At 41.9% G+C, this 18,850-nt stretch overlaps 1 protein-coding gene across 4 annotated transcripts; it reads right to left on the reverse strand.

The window, feature by feature from the left end:
- Window positions 1-280: 280 nt before the first annotated feature.
- LOC103734994 (histone H2A.V) lies at window positions 281-18,240 on the reverse strand. Of its 4 annotated transcripts, XM_008834093.3 has the most exons (5): window positions 18,114-18,240; window positions 11,637-11,714; window positions 3,775-3,888; window positions 1,270-1,399; window positions 281-615 (listed from the first exon to the last, which is right to left on the reverse strand). In XM_008834093.3, the coding sequence occupies exons 1-5, from the start codon at window positions 18,114-18,116 to the stop codon at window positions 554-556; spliced, it is 387 nt and encodes a 128-aa protein (XP_008832315.1). In that variant the 5' UTR covers window positions 18,117-18,240; the 3' UTR covers window positions 281-553. The 4 variants fall into 4 exon arrangements, with proteins under 4 accessions (XP_008832315.1, XP_008832316.1, XP_017653924.1 ...); XM_008834094.3 differs by lacking the exon at window positions 3,775-3,888; XM_017798435.2 differs by lacking the exon at window positions 11,637-11,714 and having other exon boundaries at window positions 18,114-18,214.
- Between the last annotated feature and the right edge of the window lie 610 nt (window positions 18,241-18,850).

The following is an 18,850-nucleotide window of genomic DNA, read 5'->3' on the forward strand; positions in this document are numbered from 1 at the left end:
AGACAGCTGTGAGTTGCCATGTGGGTGCTGAAAATTGAACCCAGATCCTTTGAAAGAGCAGCCAGTGCTCTTAACTACTATGCCATCACTCCAGCACCCATAAAATATTTCTCATGAAATCTAGGTTGTCCTAAAACTTGAAACAGTCAAAGATGATCCTGAACTTTGAACCTCCTGCCCACACCTCTCAAATGCTGGGATTACAGGTACGTATCTACCACCATACCCAGGTTTGAACAAAGGATTTCCAATACATTATGAACAAAAATTTTGAGACAAATCAATTTTGTAAAAAATGTTTTATCAATTCTATTTTTGTATAAAACACAAGGGAGAAATCTGGCCAATCAACACATGACTTTGACCACATGGAAAGGGACTTATCAAACTTCGAGTCTAAGAACATACAAATGTTTCTTTTATCATGTCTACAGTAATTGTCTATGCTTTTCTATTTAACTGTTTTAAAAAACTCCACATATCTCCATTGTTATCTTCTGTCCCAGTTACAGTACAATGACGGGGAGGACGCAGGCTGGCTGAAACAACTCTCCTAAGCAGTTTTCTGTTGTCCCTTCTTTCCAATCAGAGATTTGTGGATGTGAGGGATCACACCTAGAATGAAATAAAAAAGTCACTATTAAAGGCTTCTTTACATCTTAGAAAAATATTTTATTATTTTACTTCGTGTGTATGAGTGTATTGTCTGCATGTATGTAAGTGGCCCGTGTTGTACAATGCCTGAAGAGTCAGAAAAGAGCATCAGATCCCCTGGAACTGGAGCTATAGACACAGTTGTTAGCTTTCATGCAGGTGCTCTTAGCCACTGAGCCATCTCTCCAGCTCCATTCTTTACATATTCATGCTTTAGTGAAAAAGCAGTTACACACAGGATGGAATTTAAGCCCCTTTTCACATTCTAATCCTGTTCAACCTCTACAGGTATAAGTACACATGCATTTTAGCATAACCACAGTTTTCATTAGGTTCTACAAAGAGTATTCAAAATAGATAAGAACCACCAACTTACCTCTCACCTTTACTGATTCTGATCTACTAATATTTCAGTCTTTACCTCTATCATGTTAGATAATTCTCAATATTATGTTATTTCTCAAGCATAGTTCTGAAGGTATGGGGAATACTGTAGTAACTTAACACTTTAAAGTTCATACAGTTTCTGGTTAACCAATCAAATGCACATGATCAGTGATCTGAATAATATGTTAGAAAGATAAATAATAATAATCTGGACTCAATAATACCTACCACCCCCAGCTATGGTAGCCTTGATAAGTGAATCCAGCTCTTCATCACCACGGATTGCAAGCTGCAAATGACGTGGAGTGATACGCTTTACTTTGAGATCCTTGGAGGCATTACCTGCCAGCTCCAGCACCTACAAAACATCCATGGAATAACACAATTAAGGAATTAGCAGGCTCTCAATCACAGCTGAAACCATCACTCTAGCACCTATATATAACACATACAACTTTTTTCTTATAATCACTATAATACTTTCATGAAACCCTCAATACCTTATGTTGACTACTTTTATATTCATTCCCTGTCCAAATGTAGGAACTTGAACAAAAATCCACTTAAAAAAATTTTTTTTTGAGACAGTGTCTTGCTGTACAGCCAGGCTGGCCTTGAAATTCAAAGTGATCCTCCTGCCTCTTGAGTGCTGGGATTATAGGCATGTGATATTATGCCTGGAACACAAAATCCAAAGGACAACCTTTAGCCAAGATTTTTGTTGCTCTTGGCTGGATATGCTGGTGGATATCTTTAATCCCAGTATTCAGGAAGAAGAGGCAGAGGGCAGAAGGATCTTTGTGAATTCAAGGCCAGCCTGGTCTATATAGCAAGTTCCACAATAGCCAAGGCTACATAGTGAGACCCTGTCTCAAGGGAAAAAAAAAAGTGTTGCTCTTGCAAAGGACCAGAGTTTGATTCCCAACAATGACCAGGTTGGGTAGGCTTATAAGCACCTAATAAGTCCAACTCCTGGGGATCAATGCCTTCTGGCCTCTGTGGGCACATGCACTTTTGTACGCATATCCACCCACATCTATATTATTTAAAATAAAATTACACTGGGCGTCATAGCACTTGCCTTTAATCTCAGTACTTGGGTGAGACTCTGTCTCAAAAGAATCTAAATATAAACATTTAGAATACATTTTAATATATTCATGCAGTCTATTTTTGCTATCTAGTCAATGAAAAGTTCCCTCCCTCCCTCCTCCTTTCTGCCTCCCTCTCCCTCATAGGAAAAAAAAAATCTTTTTCTTTCATTTTGTTTCTTCCTGCCTCCATCACCCAAGTGCTGGGATTAACAGCGTGAGCCACCATGCCCGAGAACATTTACCTTTTTAAGAGTCTGCAGTCAAATAAAATCTGGGATAGGATAAGGTAGAAAGCTTCTTAACTTATACCAAGATGCCCCCATAAAACCCTTAGTTCAAGAGAGCAAAGCTCAAACAACCCACAATTCAAAGTTAAATTGCTAGTGGGATAATGAAATGAGAGCAATGATAACTGACATACATTAGACCTAAATTTCTCAGCTCTGTTCCCCATTCTATCTTCCCAATTAAGAACTTTAAAAAAAAATATATTTTATTTATTATTTTTATTTTATGTGTATGAGTGTATTGCCTGTATGTAGATAAGTGCACCTGTATCATGCAATACCCACAGAGGAGAAAAGAGGCTGTCGGATCCCCTGGGACTGGAATTAGGGATAGTTGTTAGCTGCCATGTGGGTGCTGGGATTCGAATCCGGGTCTTCTGCAAGAACAGTCAGTGTTCTTAACCGCTGAGCCATCTCTCTAGCCCCCCTAATTAAGAACTTTTGCTTGCTACTCCATTACTTCCCTGGTTTGGAATGCAGAAGGAACTGCATGGCTTCCCATTTGTTTTCCATGGAGGGATGATGAGAGGGGAAGCAGTGGTTCAGGATCCAAAAATTAAGAACTCTTGCCAAAGTAGCTTACCTTATTAAAATGTCAAGTTAATGTATAACTATGCAGAGGATTGCTAATTCTTTTTGGTCTTTTTTGAGACAGGGTCTCCCTGTAGCCCCAGCTGTCCTGGAACTCACTATGTAGACCAGGCTGGCCTTAAACTCACAGAGATCCACCTGCCTGTTTCCCGAGTGCTGGGATTAAAGGCGTGCGCCACCACACTCGGCAGATTGCTAATTCTTTTACCTATTATATAAAAAGATATTTGATTTTTACAGTCTATTTTTTGCCTTTTTTTTTTACTGTCTTTTTTGAAACAAACAAATAAATAAAAAGTATGCCAAAGACGTTTTTAATATTGGCACTGGGTGATAAGCTGACAAATGATCTGGTCTACATAGTAAATTCCAGTCAACCAGAGCTACCTAAGATATTGCCTCACCCAAACCAACCAAACCAAACCAAACCAAATCAAACCAACCAACCAACCAACCAACCAACCAACCAACCAAAAACACCCTCCCAAACTAAGCAGAATATGAAGCAAACTCCAAGTCAGACTGAACACAAAAGAAAAGAACCAAAGAAGCTAGTGTGATTCTGTACTCCTGCAATCCCAGCACTTGGGAAGTGGAGACAACGATCAGGATTCAAGGCCATCCTCAGCTACATATGGAGTTGGGGATCTGTGGGACGACAGGAGACCCTGTCTCAAGTAAAACCAAAGTGCATGTCATTTTAGACATACATTCCATGGCAGTTTTAGCCACCTAGTTTAGAACAACATTCACCCACAAACCTCAGCAGTGAGGTACTCCAGAATTGCGGCACTGTACACGGCAGCAGTGGCACCCACCCGTCCATGGCTTGTGGTGCGGGTCTTCAAGTGTCTGTGGATGCGGCCCACAGGAAACTGAAAGAGATGCATTGCAGAGCTTTTACAATATATAGCTGGGGGCCAGGCCTGGTGGCACAAGCCTTTAATCCCAGCATTCAGGAGGAAGAGGTAGGTGGACCTCTGTGAGTTCAAGGCCAACCTTGTCTACAAGGTGAGTTCTAGTTCAGCTGGGACTAAGGGAGACCCTGTCTCAAAAAGACAAACAAAACACAAAAACAAAAACAATATATATAGCTGGGTATAACTGAAGGCTTAACAGTACAAATAAAGAGATAAAAATATGGTCAAGGGACTGGAGAGATGGCTCAGCAGTTAAGAACACTGTTGCAGAGGACCAGGGTTTGATTCCCAGCATCCACATGGAGGCTAACAACCATCTGTTAACTCTAGTTCCAGGGGATCTGAAGGCCTCTTCTGACCTCCATGGGCATTGCATGACATAGGTCCACTTACATACATGTAGGCAACACACTCATATACATAAAATAAAAATCTAAAATATTTTTAAAAATCTGGTCACACATTAAATGCCAAATTTACTTGGTAATTACCAGTTCCTAGGGCTTAGTAAATCCTGGTAATCAGCTACTGGCTCCCTTCTTTCTGAAAACTTCACTTACAACTTCTTCACATTATCTCCAATGAATGCTTATAGTTACTTGAAATCCTCCTGCCTTAGCCCTTCAAGTGCAGGGATTGTTCCACAATGCCTGGCTACCTACAACTCTTAGTTTCTTGTTATCATTACTCCCGACTCAAACTTGGCTTCTGATGAATACTACCCTTGAAGTTCATGAGTGGTATTTTAGTTACTACCTCTTCGTAGGCTTCAGAGACGACAAAGAGGTCTTTAAGTCAGGTCCTTGCTAAGTTATTAAGGCTGCCCTGGACCTCCTTTTCCTCTTGCCTCTGACTCCTGAGTAGCTAGGAACCACAGGCATGTTCCCAGCTCTTCTCTGCTTTTAACCAGTGCATATAAGACCAGGAGTCCCTGGCTGCCCTAGGAGCACAGTTGTCATAAACAATTTGCTGGCATACAACTGTAACCTAGCACTGGGGAGACTAGACTCGAGGAACACAAGTTTGAGGACAACCCAGGTTATAAATGAGACCCTGTCTACAAACAACCCCTCCCCACTCCAACATCAACCACCAAAAAAACTCCACAAGGACAAAAATAGTATTTCTAAAAGGTACATCAATGTCCTTGTACTTCTTACTAATTTTTTTAGATGTGGAAAGTCATCCACAGTATAATTATCAATTTTACATAAATGATCTCAAACTGGTTATTTTTTTATTTTTTGGTCTTTTTGAGACAGGGTCTTGCCTGTAGCCCCAGCTATCCTGGAACTTACTACGTAGGCCAAGCTGGCCTTGAACTCACAGAGATCCTCCTGCCTCTGCCTCCTGAGTGCTGGGATTAAAGGCGTGCACCACCACACCAGCTCAAACTGGTAATTAAAAAAAAAAATTTAATAACCACACAATTAGTGGAAGCATTTCATTACAACAGCATTGACATAGTCAATAACAGTTTCCAGAGTAAAGATGCATCTCTTTTCAAAATTGGCTGTAAATTTTTAGATTCAGTGTAGAATTAATAGTTATACATTGCTGTACTCAGCATAAACCCTATAAGGCATAAAATTGAATGAGGTTTTAACCTTTAAAAAAGATCTCCATTTCATTTTAGAATACACTGTTTCATATAGAAAAACTCATTTTTAATGCAAATAACACTTAGATGTTTGCACATATGTCTCTAATCTCTGTATATCTGATCATTACTAGTCATTGTCAGTTACTTTCTGGGGTCCTTGACACCTGAGCATGGATATAAATGCATCAGGTAGATTTCAATGGTAATGTTTTTCTTACCTACTAACTAACATGAAGCAAATTTTTATGCTTCTTTCTCAAATTTAACTCATTTTTTAAATTTACTTTTTTTGTGTATTTATACAGAACACCCCAAATAATCTTATTCATCTTTACTCCTGCATCCCAAATAGCACCCTCCCATATCCTCCCTGCCCTGTCCCACACTGGAGCCCATATACTGTCATCCCTGTTACTGTTCACTGGGTTGTCAGTGTCCCCAGCTGTTCTCCAATGCTAGTCCATCTGCTGAGTCTAGTCAGCCTATCTAGAGTCACTTGTTTTAGGAAGATCAGCTCTTCCTCACCTAGCAGCAATTAGTTGCCAGCATTCCTTTAGATAAGATTGGGGTCTGCTGGGGCTGGAGAGATGGCTTAACAGTTAAGAACACTGGTTGTTCTTGCAGAAGGCCCAGGTTCAAATCCCAGCACCCACATGGCAGCTAACAACTGTACGTAACTCCAATCCCAGGGGATCCTCTTCTGACCTCTGCGGGCAATGCATGACACGGGTGCACTTACCTACATGCAGGCAATACACGCATACACAGAAAATAAAAATAAAATAAAATAAAAAATTAGGGTCTGCTGTTTATTTTCCCAGTTCTATGTTGGGTTACTGTCTGGGAGTCTCTTGGGCCACCTTGGCCAACAACTCAAAGGAAGGTATCCTGTCTGGCATTGTTTCTTGTTATGTAGCCTTTAGCTATACCCATGGACTCTTAAAGAAATATACTGATTACTTTAACCTTTGGTTATATACTTTCCTTTGGGTGTTTAAGACCACACAGTTGGCCCACATTAACCAATTTATTTTTACTCTTAAGGTCATTTGAGGATCTGTTCCTCACAGGTCACATGGGCTTGGGAGGAGGCCCTGGCTCCTTTCTTTTACCAGTTCCATCTATGTGAAGATAAATCAAAGGTCCTACTCGACCACGGCTGGCTTCGCTTGGAAGCATGGAGGAAATGTTTCCTCTATGTTGACCCTCCTCTTTGTAGACTGGACACCGGTTCAAGTCCATCTGATGGGGTCTCCATGGCCTCCTTGATCAAGAGGACAGGTGACTCACCACAGTTACAGGACATTTTGAGAGATGCTCCATAGTCCCCTGGAACTTAGTTGACCTTGGAAGGAAAGGAGCAAAAACTGTCCTTAAGTTCCTCTGACCAGATTAGTATAGGCCTGAAAGTATGGCTTTTAAACATCTATTAAGGTTAGTTCTACCAGTCTGGTACCTTTTTTTTTGTCTTTTTGAGACAGGGTCTCCCTGTAGCCCCAGTGCTGTCCTGGAACTCACTATGTAGACCAGGCTAGCCTTGAACTCAGAGATCCACCTGCCTCTGCCTCCCAAGTGTTGGGACTACAAGCATGCATCACCATGCCCGGCCAGTCTGGTACTTTCAATTACCATGTGTTATACAGATAAAGCTAGGACAAAAACCAACCAAACGTTCTCAGATAAACCTTGACCATATATATTTTTTATTTATTATTTTTATTTTATGTGTATGAGTGTATTGCCTGCATGTGAGTGCACCCATGTCATACAATGCCACAGAGGTCAGAAGAGGGCTTTGGATTCCCCTGGAACTGGAGTTAAGGACAGTTCGTAGCCACCATGTGGGTGCTGGGAATCGAATCTGGGTCCTCTGCAAGAGCAGTCAGTGCTCTTAACCGCTGAACCATCTCTCCAGCCCCAACTAGACATATTTTGCTCCTTAAACTAGTTCTATGTATGATTTGTCAGTAGGTTGTTGGACTAATAAGGTTCCCTCTTTTTTTTTTTAAAAAAAATTAGCTAGGCATTATTTATCTCTCACTGTCTAACCCTTCCACCATGGTTTCCCCATTCAAAGTGCCCCCATTTTTTTCCCGTTTCTCCCTTAATAATACCCTTCTCCTATGGTCTCACCTCTCTTGGCCTCCTTCTTTCCCTTTATCCCCAAGGTTCCTTGTATACCACCCCCCCCCCAGTTAAAATAACCCCATTTTTATCATAGCTGTCTTAGTAACTCAAGCTGGTAATTGTATGTACAACTAGCTTTAGAAAGCTGGACTTGTGGGATGGAGAGATGACTCAGCGGTTAACACTGGTTGTTCTTGCAGAAGACCTGGGTTTGAATCCTAGCACCCACACGGCAGCTCACAACTGTCCATAACTCCAGTTCCAGGGGATCTGAGAGTTTCTTCTGTCCTCCTCAGGCATTGCGCGACACCAGTGCACTTACCTACATGCAGGCAATACACACATACACATTAAAATAAAAATAATAAATAAAAAAAAAATATATATATATATATAAAAGTGCTGGACTTGTTTCCTCTTTTTTTCTCCCCATCTCTTCCTTCTTTCTTTTTTTGTGTCTTCAGACAGGGTCTCCTTATAGTCCTAGCTGGAACTCTGTATGTAGACACTAGGCTGGCCTTGATCTCATAGAGACTTGCCTGCCCCTGCCTTCTAAGTGCTGGGATTAAAAGCATGCGCCACCAGGCCAGGCAAAGGTCTAGCTAGTCAAGTATGGGTGGGGGAAGACAATGTTAAATAGCTTAACAGTAACCCCCAACCTTTGAAACAACTTGGGATATTTTAATAGAAATGGTTCAGTAATCTTCAAAATGACTTATTAAATTTATCTTATAGCATAATTATACTACAATTTATGTGTCCCTTAAAGTCTGAAGTTCTAAACCTTTATTTTTCGGGAAGTTACTTTCAACTCTAAATCCCTCTTTTCCCATATCCTGCTGCTGCTTTGCAGCACTGGGGGTCGAACCTAAGGTCTTACAATACCCTAAGTAAGTGCTTTACTGCTAAGCGATATCCCTAATCCTCTTTATACTTCTTTGGTGTTTTGAGACAGAGTGTTGCTACATAGTCCTGGCTAGCTTTGAACCTGCAGAAATCTTACTGCATCTGCCTCCTGAATGCTGAGATTATAAGCTTATGCCACATTCCTTTTTATTTTGAGGCAGAGTATTGCTAAATTTCCCAGGCTAGTCTTGAATTCACTCTGTATTCCAGGTTGGCCTTGAACTTGTGATCCTACTGCCTTTGTTTCCTAAGCAGCTGATATCATAGGCATGCAACACCAGGCTCAGCTACACGCGTGTTTTTTAATCCTTTAAAACCACTGTAAATCAAGTATTTGCTACCTTATTTTAAAAATTCTCATTCAGCTGGGTGTGGTGGCGCATGCCTTTAATCCTAGCACTTGGGAGGCAGAGGCAGGCGGATCTTTGTGAGTTCGAGGCCAGCCTGGTCTACATAGTTCCAGGACAGCTGGGGCTACAAAGAGACCCTGTCTCAAAAAAAAAAAAGAAAAAAAAATCTCATTCATTCATTCATTTATTTATTCATTCATTCATTCACGTGTGAGGGTGCCTTGGAGGCCAGAAAAGGGTATTGTAGCCCCTGGAGCTAGAGTTACAGGTAGTTGTTAGCTGACTGAGGCGGGTGCTGGGAACCAAACTCTGATCCTCTGGAAGAGCAGCCAAGTGTTCTTAACCACTGGGCCATCTCTCCAGCCACTATTTACTTATTTGTGTTGGGGGGGGTGGCAGTCAGAGGACAACTTGCAGGAGTCAGTTCTCTCCTTCCATTTTGTGGGTCCTGAGGACTGACCTCAGGTCATCAGGACTGGAGGCAAATTCCTTTACCTGATGGTCCATCTCAGCAGCCCGTTTATTTCTTAAATCAATGCGATTATCTCCATTTGACTTGTGTTACACAGTAAATACACTTCAAATTAATTCTGAGAATTTAAACAGTATTCTAAAAATATATTGCATGTGCTTTAAATTTAAGTTCCCTTTTCTTTTCTTTCAGGATTATGCCATCCAGTTCCTGAAACTTTTACCACTGCCCTCAGAACATAATCTAAATTTTGTGGGGTGGGGTAGGGTGATACACAATTGAGGCAGGAGGTGAACCTGGGCTACAAAGAGAGGTTATCTCAACAACACCACAAATAAAAAATCCAATAAATAAAATTTAATTATGGGCACATATGCACACCACAGCATGCACATGGAGGTCAGAGAACAAATGAGGGACTTGGTTCTTTCCTTCCACCATGTGGGTCCTAAGGATTGAACTCAGATTGTCAAGCTTGACAGCAAGCATCTTTGACCATTGAGCAATCTTGTCAGCTGCCAATTTTCCTTTTTAAAAAAAAGTGTTTCTTGGCCTGGGGATGTTGGTCAACGGTAGAGAATGTGCCTAAAATGTGTAAGCTGGGTTTCATTAAAAAGTAAAAAAAAAGTATGTGTAGGTGATTAATAATGAAGAAAATGATGAATCTGTAGGTTAAAGTTGTATCAATTCATGTACATGAAATCTGAAAACACTCAGGAGTTTGGAGTACATTACTCAGTCTTCAAGGAGGCCACTTGGGAAATACACAAGAGAACTAGTAGAGTAGTCCGTTATTAGTCTCCACCTCAGTTTAGTTCATCCCAGAAGTCAATGTACCACTATAAACACTTTCAGAAGAAAAACCATAATATACTTTATAAGAATGAAGAACATAGAGGCTGGAGAGATGGCTCAGCAGTTAAGAACACTGGTTATTCTTACAGAAGACCCAGGTTCGAATCCCAGCACCCACATGGCAGCTAACAACTGTCCATAACTCCAGTCCCAGGGGATCTGACAGCCTCTTCTGATCTCTGAGGGCATTGCATGACATGGGTGCACTTACCTACATGCAGGCAATACACTCATACATATAAAATAAAAATAAAATTAAAAAAAAGAATGAAGAACATAGTTAAAAATCTTGATTTTTTAAAAAAAATTTTTACTTATTATTTTTATTTTATATGTATGAGCGTACTGCCTGCATGTAAGTGCACCTGTGTCGTGCAATGCCACAGAGGTCAGAAGAGAGCTTCGGATTCCTCTGGAACTGGAGCTAAGGACAGTTCGTAGCTACCAGTGGGTGCTGGGAATCGAACCTGGGTCTTCTGCAAGAGCAGTCAGTGCTCTTAACTGCTGAGCCATCTCTCCAGCCCCAAATCTTGATTTAAAAAAAAGAAAAAAAGAAAAAAGATTTTATTTTTAATTATGTGTCTATATGTGTAAGGCCAAAGGTGTTGGATCTCCCTGGATCTGGAGTTACAGGTGGTTGTGCACTACTGGACATGGGTGCTGGGAACAGAACCTGGGTCCTCCGCATGAGCAGTATGTACTCTTTATTATTATCATCATTATTATTTATTTTTATTTTGTATCTTTTGCCTACACCTATATAAGGGCTCCATAGGAGGGTATGAGATTCCCTAGAACTGGAGTAATAGATGGTTTTGAGATACTATGTGGGTGCTGGAAACTGAACCCAAGTTCTCTGGAAGAGCAAGTGCTCTTTAGCCCCTGACTGAGCCACCTCTCCAGTCCCCAGAAGGCATCCTTAGCCACTAAAACCATCTCTCCAACTCCAAGAACCAAATTGCCAAATTCTTAAAGACATCTTGCTCTCATATAAAATATAGTTAACTTTAGGATTTACATTTTAACCAATTAATCTCACACTCAATGTCTACAGTTCTGGGGCTGGAGAGATGGCTCAGCACTTAAGAGCACTGACTGCTCTTGCAGAGGACCCAGGTTCGATTCCCAGCACCCACATGGCGGCTATGAACCATTCTCAACTCCAGTTCCAGGGGAATCCGAAGCCCTCTTCTGACCTCCACGGCACTGCATGACATGGGTGCACTCACATTCATGCAGGCAATACACCCGTACACATGAAATAAAAATAATAAATAAAATATTAAAAAAGAAAGACTTCAGTAATTAACAGAACATCAAAACATCTAAGAGTCATGAACTGCAAAGGTAAAGAAAATAATGAACTACAACAGCCTGGATCATTCCTTACCTGTAGCCCAGCTCTCTGTGAACGAGACACTGCCTTAGCCTTGGCCTTCCCACTATCCTTTCCAGCTTTGCCTCCAGCCTATGTGAAAAAAATGTGGATGGAGAGTTGAAAATGTTAATGTTAATGGGGGGGGGATCACAAAACAAAATTTCTAGTTTTAAGATATTTTAGCATGAAATTAAAAAAATTAAGATACTTAAGATATCTCCTGCCCTGCCCTACCGTAAATATATATTACCTTTTAGTAAAATAAAAAAATCAATTAAATACCTATTCAAAATGTAAGATTTCTACAAATTTGAACATATTTTTCATTTTCTGATTTTTATGTACCTCAGAAATATTTAATTAAAATATATCACCATAACATTCAAGAACTTAGCTCTTCTGAGAGAAAACACAAGCATGCTATAAAAACTCAAGCTAAACCAAATACAAATCCTGAAAAACGGAAAAGATCTACCTGTGACCTAGCAATTCCACGTCTAGGTATATACCCAAGGGACTTGATGTTCAAAGCAGCATTACCCACAACAGCCAAACAAGGCTCAATCTAAGTGTAATGGACTGAATAAGGAATACCCTCCACAGGCTCACAATTTGAAAGCTTGGTCCCCAAATGGTGACACTCTTTGGGAGGTTCTAGAAACTTAAGAGGTAGGGAAGAAATGAAGGTCACTGGGGGCAGGTCTTAGGGGCCTCTTCCTGTCTCATTCTCTGCTTCCTGGTCAGCCATGAAGTAAAACAGTTCTCTTCTATCATATACTCCTGCTACCATAAGGCTTTGTTCAAGAGCACAGGGGCCAAGTGATAATGGACTAAATCATCTGAGACCATGATCCAAAAATTTCTTTCCTCCTTTTTAAAAAGAAATATTTAGCCAGGTGTGGCGGCACACACCTTTAATCCCAACACTCTGGAGGCAGAGGCAGGCATATCTCTGTGAATTCAAGGCCAGCCTGGTCAACATAGTGAGTTCCAGGACCACTGGGGCTACAGGGAGACCCTGTCTCAAAAAGACGCCCCCCACCAAAAGAAATATTTGTATTTGTAAAATTTTGAGCATGTATGTAAGTACACCTGTGCTGTGCACTGCCCTCAAAAGACAGAAGAGGGTATTGGATCCCCTGGAACTGGAGTTACTGATGGTTGTTAGCTGCCATGTCGGTGTTGGGATTTAAACCGAGGTCTTCTCCAAGAGCAGTGAGTGCTCTTAACTGCTGAGCCATTTTTCCAGCCCCCTCTTTCCTTCTTTTACCCTTTCTTGTCAGGTATTTGGTCATGATGACAAGAAAAGTAAGTAATACAGAAACCTGGTGCCAGGAGTGGGGTCACATTCATGACTAAACTTGACCAGTGTCTCTTAGGCCTTGGTGTATAGGAGCAATGTGTAAGAGTTTGGAGATGTGGGACAAAGAAAGCCTTGGAATAATTCAAGTAGAACTTAATGGGCAATTCTTGAGGGAGTTCATGATATTCTTAGAAATATACAGCAAAGATTATATTCATGGGGTTTCAGATGGGAATTAGAATTCTATTGAGAAATGTACTAGAGGCCATTCCTATTACACTCTGGCAAAGAATTTGTCTAAATTTTGTATGTCTTCTAAAACTTTGTGGGAAGTTGAATTTAAAGGTGACAGACTATTTATTTATTTATTTTGGTTTTTTTGAGACATGATCTCCCTGTAGCCCCAGCTGTCCTGGAACTATGTAGACCAGGCTGGCCTTGAACTCAGAGAGAGCCACCTGCCTCTGCCTCCCAAGTGCTGGGACTAAAGGTATGCACCACCACACCTGGCTTTCACACTCCTTAAATCTAAAGAAAGTACAGCACCCAAACTTTGGCACTGTCACTGCTAGCTACTTTTATTGAGAACTGGGAGCAAAAAGCTGAGAAAGAGTACGTTGGTTAGAAAAGGAGTAAGTTCAAAGTTGTGGACAAGGAGAATGTGGTTGTTTGAGATTAGTGCCATTAAAGAAACATCAAAGCTATGTGGGTGACAGAAGCCCATGTTCCTAGCATTCAAAAGGCCGAGACAAGATGACCAGCCTGAGTTACATATAAGACCAGTCTGGGCTACACAGAAAGAACCTGTCTCAAGAAACAAAAAAGAAGTAGAAGGTAACTGAAACAGCATATCCCTTTATGCTTTCCTTTAAAAAAACAAAATCAACCTTGCATAGGGGCTGGAGAGATAGCTCATTGGTTAAAATATAAAGTTGAATTTAAAGGTGACAGAAAAAAAATTTTTTTTAAGTAGAGCACTTGCAGAGGACCTGGGTTCAGTTCCCAGCACCCACATGGTGGCTAACAACCATTTATAACTCCAGTTCCAGGGGGATCCAATGCCTTCTTCTGACCTCTGTGGGCACTGCATGGTATGGGTGCACTTATATCCACATATACAGACAATACACTCACACATGTAAAATAAAAATGAAGGTTAAAGAAAAAAAATCAACCTTGCATATAGTCCCTCTAACTCCAAGTCTCAGTGGATCAAATGTCAATCTCTCAACAGCAGGTGTGTGGATGTGGGGAGCAAATAAAAACATCTAAAGCCTGGCAGGTATTACAAGCAAGGAGAAAAAGTTGTCAAGAAGTAGTTCTTTTTTTTTTGGTCTTTTTGAGAAAGGGTCTCCTTGTAGCCCCAGCTGTCTTGGAACTCACTATGTAGACCAGGCTGGCCTCGAACTCACAAAGCTTTGCCTGCCTCTGCCTCCCAAGTGCTGGGATTAAAGGCGTACGCCACCATGTCTGGCCGTATTTCATATTCTTATTACATTAAAACAATTTAGCAAGAGAGGAATATTCAGGTATTTCAGTAAGGTATACATTTACCAGGGAGAACTGAAACTCTAGATTTCTACCACAATATATACTAACTTGACACGTATGTGTTTGTGTGTATGTATGGTTTCTTGTTTTCAATTTTTCTTTAAATCATTTTAAAGGAGATGCAGAAGAAGCAACAGCAGAAATTACATTTATTTATTTTGTGCAGGCAGAGGGGCACACATGTCACAGACTGTGTGAAGGTCAGAGGATAATTTTCAGGAGTCAGTTTTCTCTTTCCATCATGTGGGTCCCAGGGAACAAACTCAGGTTGTCAGGTTGGTGGTAAACACCTTTACCTACTTGGCCATCTTACCAGCCTTTTTTTTTGTTTTTAAAATTTTTATTTTAAGTGTATGAGTGTATTGCCTGCATGTGAGTGCACCCGTGTCGTGCAGAGCAGCAGAGGTCAGAAGAGGGTATCAGATTCCCCTGGAACTGGAGTCAAGGATGGTTCGTAGCCACCATGTGGGTGCTGGCAATGGAACCTGGGTCCTCTGCAAGAGCAGTCAATGCTCTTAACTGCCGAGCCATCTCTCCAGCCCGTTTTTTAATTTTTAAAATTACATTGATTATTTTGTGTGTGGAGGTCTGAGGACAAGCTGTGGGCGTTGGCTCTCTCCTTTTACCATGTGGGTGCCACAGATTAAACTCAGCTTGTCAGGCTTAGTGGCAAGCATCTTTACCTGATGAGCCATTTTAAATGGCCCCTGTTTTGTTTATTTTGAAAGGGTCTTGCTATGTAGTCCTGGCTAGTCTAGAACTTGCTATGTAGACAAGGTTAGACTTGAATTTGCAGTGACCTTCATGTCTATGCTTCCCAAGTGCTGAGATTACAGGTGTGTAGTGCCATATCCAGCTATCTTATATAAAATAATTTCTGAGTATTGTGCTATACAAGTGCATGATTTTTAAACTTTCTGAAATCAAATCTGTTAATATTCTCAGTTATTTCTTAAAGAATCTTTTCACATCTCCTCCAGTTAAAAAAAAAAAATTTTTTTTTTTGGCTTTTTGAGACAGGGTCTCCCTATAGTCCCAGATGACCTGAACTATGTAGACCAGGTTAACCTTGAACTCACAGAGACCCACCTGCCTCTGCCTCCTGAGTGCTGGGACTAAAAGTGTGCGCAACCACGCTTGGCTCAGTAAAAAAAAATTTTAAAGACATAAAAACCTCTCAAGTGGGTCAATGAGTCTAAAATTTATAATTACTGTTTCCCAATGTCTGATTAAAAAAACCAAAAAACTATGGCTGGAGAGATGGCTCAGTGGCTAAGAGCACTCACTGCTCTTGCAGAGGACCTGGGTTTGATTCCCAGTACCCACATGGCAGCTAACAACTGTTTGTAACTCCAGTTCCAGGGGATTCGATGCCCTCTATGACCTCCATGGGCGTTATACAATGCAGGTGCACTTACATACATACAGGCAATACACTCATACATATAAAATAAAATAAAATAAAAAACCCAAGAACTAGTTATTAACTAAGAGCCACCTACTACAAGATTCTCTGGTCTTTTTGAAGTATATAGTAACTACTTTCAAACATTTTATCCTGGAGCCAGGTGTGGTGTGTACACATTTAATCCCAGCACTCAGGAGGCAGAGATAGGCTGATCTCTCTCTGTGACACTGAGGTCAACCTTCTCTACATAGCAAGTTCCAGGCCAGCCAGGGCCACACTATATGGTCCTGTTTCAATAAATAATTGCTATTTCATATATTTTCCTTTTTAAGGAAGTAGACACAGTCAGCTTTTAAAAGCCTTAATACAGGCACAGTGAGGTCACACTAGCTTAGGGGGTCAAGGCACTAGCCACCAAGCCCGATGTCCTGAGTTTGATCCCCAGGACCCACATGCTGGAAGAAATAACTAATTCCTACAAGTCATCCTGAGATCTCCACACATGTGCAAGTACCTGCCTCCAAACCCCTCCAAATAAAGAAGAATGAAAAGGCAAAAGAAAATAAACAGCCTTAATAAACATGGGATATCATGGCAGACAACTGTAGTTCCAGCTACTTGGGAGTCTGAGGCAGCAGAATTCCACTTGAGCCCAGAAGTTGGAGACCAGCCTGGGCAACATAGATAGGCCCCTATGGGTTTTGGGGGAGAGTTCAATATATTAACTCTTCCTAGTGTTTAAATTCCAGATACACTTTTTCAATACTAAACAAAAAACAATAAATGGCTATTTACCCCAGTCTCTAAAACCACATAATACTCCCACCTTTATATTTAATATAGTTGATGAATGAGGAATAAAAACTATATAAAAATTGTGCCAGAGAGATGACTCAGCAGGTAAAGGCAATTGGCACAAGTCCAATGACGTAAGTTTGATCCTGGGACCCACATGGTGGAAGATGCTGTCCTCTGATCTCCACAAGCATCCTACTGGCACAATAAACACATACAAATGAAACAACACTTATTCTAAGGATTACTAACATCAAATGGGTTAAACGTTTTGGTTTTAAAAAAGTTTATATATGGGGAAAGGAGTACACAGGAAACTGGATATGGTCATCTTAATAGATACATTCTCAAGTTAAAAAATATTAAAGAATGACAACCCAAATGCTGCCAGTATTTTTAAATATTGGTGAATGGGCACCCAAGACATATTATTAGCATTTAAGAAATAAAAACGGGGAACATTAAAACAGCTTGAGCAAATTAATTTACAAATCGTGTGTAACCTTCGCTGCTTGTGAAAGTACTTTACTACAAAACAGCATATAATAACTATAAATACGGATGCAATTATCCATAAAGTCTACTCTTGTTCTAAGTTTGAGACTTTTATAACCAAAACTTGCATCCTTTCCCTGCTTATAGTTGCTCTGGCTATTCAACACCGCCCATGTCATAATCACGTAGACAAACTATTATTTGCAGTATGAGCAACGAGAGAGCCTGAGGCTGATTTTGGGTTCTCAGCTTGCAGCACGGACGGACAGTGCCTGTCTAGCGATACGATGCTTAAAGTAGGAATACAGATACAAGCAAGACCCCAAAATGACAGAGTCACTCCCTTTACAGAATCTTGATGCAATGAATAGGTTTTTCTTTTGTTTTCGTTCTCCTTCCCCTGAAACTTCAGAATGGGACTAAAAAGTTTGGTTCATCTTCATTTTGTAAAAGCCACTTTTAACTAGATCTGAATTTCAAAATGAAAGATACTATGAGATCGAAAACAGGCAGGGGTGGAGTGGGGAGGGGCAAGGGGAAGCCGGGAAAAATTCATATTGCAAGGGAGTCAGAGGACCTCAAACCTCTGCAAGCGTCCTCAGCCGAAAGCACAAAAACAATCCATCTTTCTCTGAGCGCCTGATTCCCGGCCAGGGCGATTACGTAACCCACGCCCGAGCCTTCGAACTCGGTCGCGGCATCCCGCTCCTCCTCACTCGGGCCACCGAGCATCGCACTGGTTCGGCCTTTCGGAGCCGGGCTCAGCTTCCAGGTGGTGGCGTCGCCCTCACTTCAGACCCGCCGGGGTGCGGCCACGGGCGCGACCGCGCGCAACCCCCCGGCTCGGAAGCTGCCGCCGCCAACTTCCGACTCCCACAGGCTGCGGCGCGATCCGCGGCCTCAAGGTGCCGCGTCCCCCGCCGGCCTCCCAACTCACCATGGTCTTGGCCGCGCGACGCCCACTGCCGCCCGCGCCGCAGCCGCTCTCGCAGCCCCGACCGCTGCCGCCGGAGCCGGACAATACCCTGGGCCCGCCTCGCACCACCGCGACCAATAGCCGCTCACATTGCTCGTTTGAACCCTAGCGGATGACCAATGGGGAACCTCCTTCTAATTCTAACTCCGCCCCCCCCACACCTCCTCCCTAACGGCTGTTTGTTTTTGCACACGGCGCGCGGAGGCGGGGCCTCCGACCCCAACATTGACGCGCTCTCCGGTTGGCTCCACGCGGGCGGAGTTTGATGAACAGAAGAGCCGGCCAATGAGAGAGGACGAAAGCAAAGGAAAACATTGCCCGCGAGCACTGGGGGCGGGAGGCAGGGAGGGCCGGTGGAGTTAGCTTATGTCGGGGAGTGATTTCGCGCAGTTGTGCCTTTCCCGCTCATTCTACAGCCTGCTTGGCCTCCTTAGTTTGCTTTGTTTGTCTTACATCATTAAAAGTTCCGGGGAAACGTCCAACTAGCATAGAAAAGGCCTAAGCGTTTCCCCGGAAGCTGTTGTAAGGATTAAAGAATGTTCGTGAACGCATTGGCACTTTGTAAAATTATTTAGAATCGTTTTTCTTCCGTCCATGACCGGTTCACACAACTTTAAAAGGTGTCATCATTTTGGTGCTCACCTAGCCTGAGCCTATGAGCGTTTGAATCCCTCCTCGTCCACATAGCGAATTCCAGG

The sequence above is a fragment of the Nannospalax galili genome, unplaced genomic scaffold (assembly GCF_000622305.1).
Source record: "Nannospalax galili isolate Female #2095 unplaced genomic scaffold, S.galili_v1.0 scaffold996, whole genome shotgun sequence".
NCBI lineage: Eukaryota > Metazoa > Chordata > Mammalia > Rodentia > Spalacidae > Nannospalax > Nannospalax galili.